This window comes from Vicia villosa, linkage group LG2, assembly GCF_029867415.1.
Source record: "Vicia villosa cultivar HV-30 ecotype Madison, WI linkage group LG2, Vvil1.0, whole genome shotgun sequence".
In the NCBI taxonomy this organism is placed as follows: domain Eukaryota; kingdom Viridiplantae; phylum Streptophyta; class Magnoliopsida; order Fabales; family Fabaceae; genus Vicia; species Vicia villosa.
In genome coordinates this window covers 197,661,621-197,665,612 of record NC_081181.1, presented here as the reverse complement: position 1 = coordinate 197,665,612, position 3,992 = coordinate 197,661,621, and the positions used below count along the sequence as shown (strand labels likewise).

The 3,992-nt window shown below is 31.0% G+C and overlaps 1 protein-coding gene across 1 annotated transcript; it reads right to left on the bottom strand.

Moving 5' to 3' along the window:
• Positions 1-2,236: 2,236 nt before the first annotated feature.
• On the bottom strand, positions 2,237-3,419 carry LOC131647864 (protein FAF-like, chloroplastic). Its single transcript, XM_058917684.1, has one exon. It carries the CDS (start codon positions 3,380-3,382, stop codon positions 2,462-2,464), a length of 921 nt encoding a protein of 306 aa, XP_058773667.1. The 5' UTR covers positions 3,383-3,419; the 3' UTR covers positions 2,237-2,461.
• Between the last annotated feature and the right edge of the window lie 573 nt (positions 3,420-3,992).

Here is a 3,992-nt window from a genome sequence, read left to right as displayed (position 1 = left end):
GGTGGGGCGCGAAGTTTGTCTTTGGATAGACCTCACATTCTTCTTATAATTGTTTGTTTATGCGTTGACAACCTTTTTTAACATGAACAACTTTCAATCTAGAACTCAAACACTACAAGAAAACATCATATTAGTAGGGTGAGTTTGCCAGGTGTTAGTCACCTCGCAAATTAATGCACTTGCGGGGTGTATTTCACCTCGCAAATAAATAAATATTTTTCCATCTCGCAACAGACGGTGGAAAGTTTGAAATTTTTGAAAGAAATGTTGCTAGGTGAAAAACACCCCGCAACTATGTTTTAAAAAAATTGGGGGGAAATTAGGTTTAGTATTTACTGATGGCGCAATTTGAAATTTTTGAAAATGAAGTTGCTAGGTGAAAAACACCCCGCAAAAGTTGCTAGGTAAAAAACACCCCACAACTATGTTTTAAAAAAATTGGGGGGAAATTATGTCTGTCAATTACTGATGGCACAATGTGGCAGGTGGGCGTTTGACTGACACAAACATTGCGAGGTGAAAATCACCTAGCAAGTCTCAACGATTCTAAAAGTTGCAAGGTGTTTTTCACCTCACAAGTTTTCTTTAAGCACCACAACTTCAGTTTCCTTTCTCACATTCCAGATTCAACAAATTTCATTCATTCAATCTCTTTCTCCCAACCATGGTTCCACATTTCAAAACCCTCAAAATCTCTCAAAGCTTTCATTTTTAACACAAATCAACACATTCAAGACTCAAATTACTTGCTGGTTTCAAAGTTCTTTTTTGTTTTTTATCAAATCCATTATTTAAGGTACACATATGAATTAAATTGTTTGTTATTTTATATTGGGTTGTATGAATTGGTTTAAATTATGCATTTTTTATTGAAGTTTGTATCATGTAAGTAGTGATGGTTAGATTTGTGTATAATATTTTAGAAAATTTTTGATGAAATTTATATGATTTTGTGTATAAATATGTTAAAATGTTAGAATATGTGTATTTTAAATTATTAGAAACCAGTAGGTGAAATTTTTTAGTATGTGAAAGTTTTAGAATTAGGTATACAGTTTTTTTCGTTTTTTCATAAATAAATAAATAATATAATAGATTTTAGTTTACTATTTTTGTAAAACATAAATATATTATAATAAATATAATATATATATATATATATATATATATATATATATATATATATATATATATATATATATATTATAAATATTGAAAACCTTGCCAGGTGAAACTCACTCAGCAACTTTCTGTCTATTCAAAATTTGCCAGGTGAAATTTACCTCGCAACTTTCTTTTTATTTTTTTGAACATCGTGCTCTGCTCTGCTCTGACGCGCATGCTTTGTTCTGCTCAACTCTGGGACAGGTAATGCAAGGTGAAATTCACCTGGCAAAGTTGCGAAGTGATAGTCACCTGGCAAAGTTGCGAAGTGATAATCACCTTGCAACAAGTTGCGACTAACGTTTTTGCGGGGTATTTGGTCAACCCTGCAATTGTTGCATTGCAGCGTGATTTTAGCTTTTGCCAGGTGAAATTCACCTGGCTAATTGCAGTTTTTGTAGTGAAAAAGCGATAGGAGATAACTCTACAGTGTGGGTACAACAAGAGACATTAGACTCTGTTTTCGCCTTTGTTGATGAAGGTGGCTTAGACTATGCCTTTATTGAAGTAGGTCCCTCCTCGAAATGGGGAGTGCTTCCTCCCGAAGAGAAAAAAGTGATTTGTCGTAAGTATGATGGATTGTCATTCCCTTCCACAAATGTTTTTTTTTCTTTGATATGTTTTCCTCCCTTAAACAACTTGAAATCGGGTATTCTGAAACCACTTAGTAATTACTCCTTCACCATTGCATCTGGTGAACTGGACATATATCAAAGTCTTTAGTACTGGTTATACGTTTAAGTCTATTTTTTATTAGATATTTTTTATTAACTTTTTAATTAAATTATTATTCAATATATTTAATAGGATTAATGTGATCAAGATTATGTCATACATTAAGGTGATCTGGAAAATTCAAAAGACTCATATAAATTTTTGTTCGCAAATTTTAAAACAACCCTCCACTTTATTTAAAAAAACAAAAGTATTATTTGTTTAAGATGTTATTTTTTTTTAGACAATTGTGTTTTGATGAATTTTAAATTTAATTTATTAATGAATCGTAATTGTTATAAATAAATAAAAAATCTTATTTATAAATATGATATTAATAAAATGTAAGAGTGTGAACAATAAAATATTAATTTATAGATGACCCACTATGCTTACACTATATTGTGACACCGTATTTGACTACACCCTAAATTTTATGCATTATTTTGGAAGTAGCTCAAATATTAATACACAAAATAATAATAAAATAAAAGGGAAATGGATCATACTGTATATTAATATGGGGTATATGTTAAAATGGGTGTAATTATAGCATTTCTGTATATGTAAATATGTAGAGAAATTACTCAATTAATTTGATGGGTCTTGGAATTTGGATTTGGAATGTTGAATCCTTGTAACACTTTAAACTATGAATCAAGAAATCTCCATTCTTCCCTCTTAAAACCAACAATTGTTGTCGTGTTTCCTTTGAACCTTGATGTATGTTCCCATAGGCAACATCTTTGTTACTTCTATTACCATTTTCCTTCATGAACGACAAGTTATTTTGTTGATTGAGAATTCTAGGCCATGAACCATGTTTATGTATTTGTACAACTCTAACATCCTCAAAACTGGTCTCTCTCTTGAACCTCTCTACCCATTTTTGATTCTTGTCAAATAACACAATTTCCTTATGCACCATAATCTCTAAACCACTCAACTGTGTTTTCTCTATAACACACTCATCTTTCACAAACTCATCAACACTTTCTTCTTCTTGTTCATCAGCAAAAGTGAGGATAAGGCGACCGTTTTGTCGTTTAGAGAAGAAAATGTTCTGAGAAGGAACCGACGCAACTTGGAGGAACATAAACAGCCTTCCATTGTCACGGTGGGGCTTCATTTGGAGTTGTTGAGTTTGACTAGTGAGTGAAGAAAGTGGAGGAGGAAAACACCGAGGCTTCTTCACCACCATGTTCACCGTTTCTTTCAATTTTTCATCATCTTCTGAACTATTACCCTCAGATGATGATGATTTGTAAGAAGAAGAGAACCCATCTGAACCAGATTCTGATCCAAGGCTCTCGGTACAAATTTCAAGACTCTTTTCACTTAAAAAACTTTCTGATTTTTTCACAAGTGGGTGAATATAGGGACTAGTTTTTGATTGTGAAGCTTCATATTTGCTCTTTTGGTTCAAAATTGAACTCCATATATCCAATTGATCACTAAGGACTTTTGAGTTAGAGTGTTGTTGGGAGGAATCGGTTTTTGTCATTGGAAGTGATATAGTTGCAAAAGATAAAGAACTGAAGTGAAGAATGGTTGTGGTTGTTTGATGTAATGAATTGAAGAGTATTTATAAGCTGCCAAAAAGCTACTTCTTCACCTGTCTCAACATTCCATTTGTTGGCTTCCACTGTGATAACTTTTAATTTTAAAAAAATTATTTTCCATTTTTAAAAGTTTGTAGGGGCCATTTGAAATTTTTCAAAAATGTATAAGTTAGCATGTTCTTAAAAATATTGGGATCAAATTACATATTTTAGAAGTATTATATAAAGACTAATTTCACATTTACATTGCAAAAAGTAAGTTTTTTTTTTTCAAATTCTCACTTTGTATGTGGTATTTTCTGAATTTGGCTCCGAGGAAACATTCATAAATTTTATCATTAAAGTCTTTAAATTTTTCAAATAAAAGGTAGAATTTACATAATGATTTGACTTACACTAAAATTAAATTATAAAAAAATATTACTACCTCCATCCTAAATTATAAGACGTTTTGGACATTTTATGATAATTAAAAAAATATAATTATTACTTTATGGAAAAATGAAAAGATGTATAACTTTACAAAAATATCCTTCAATAATTACATTGGAA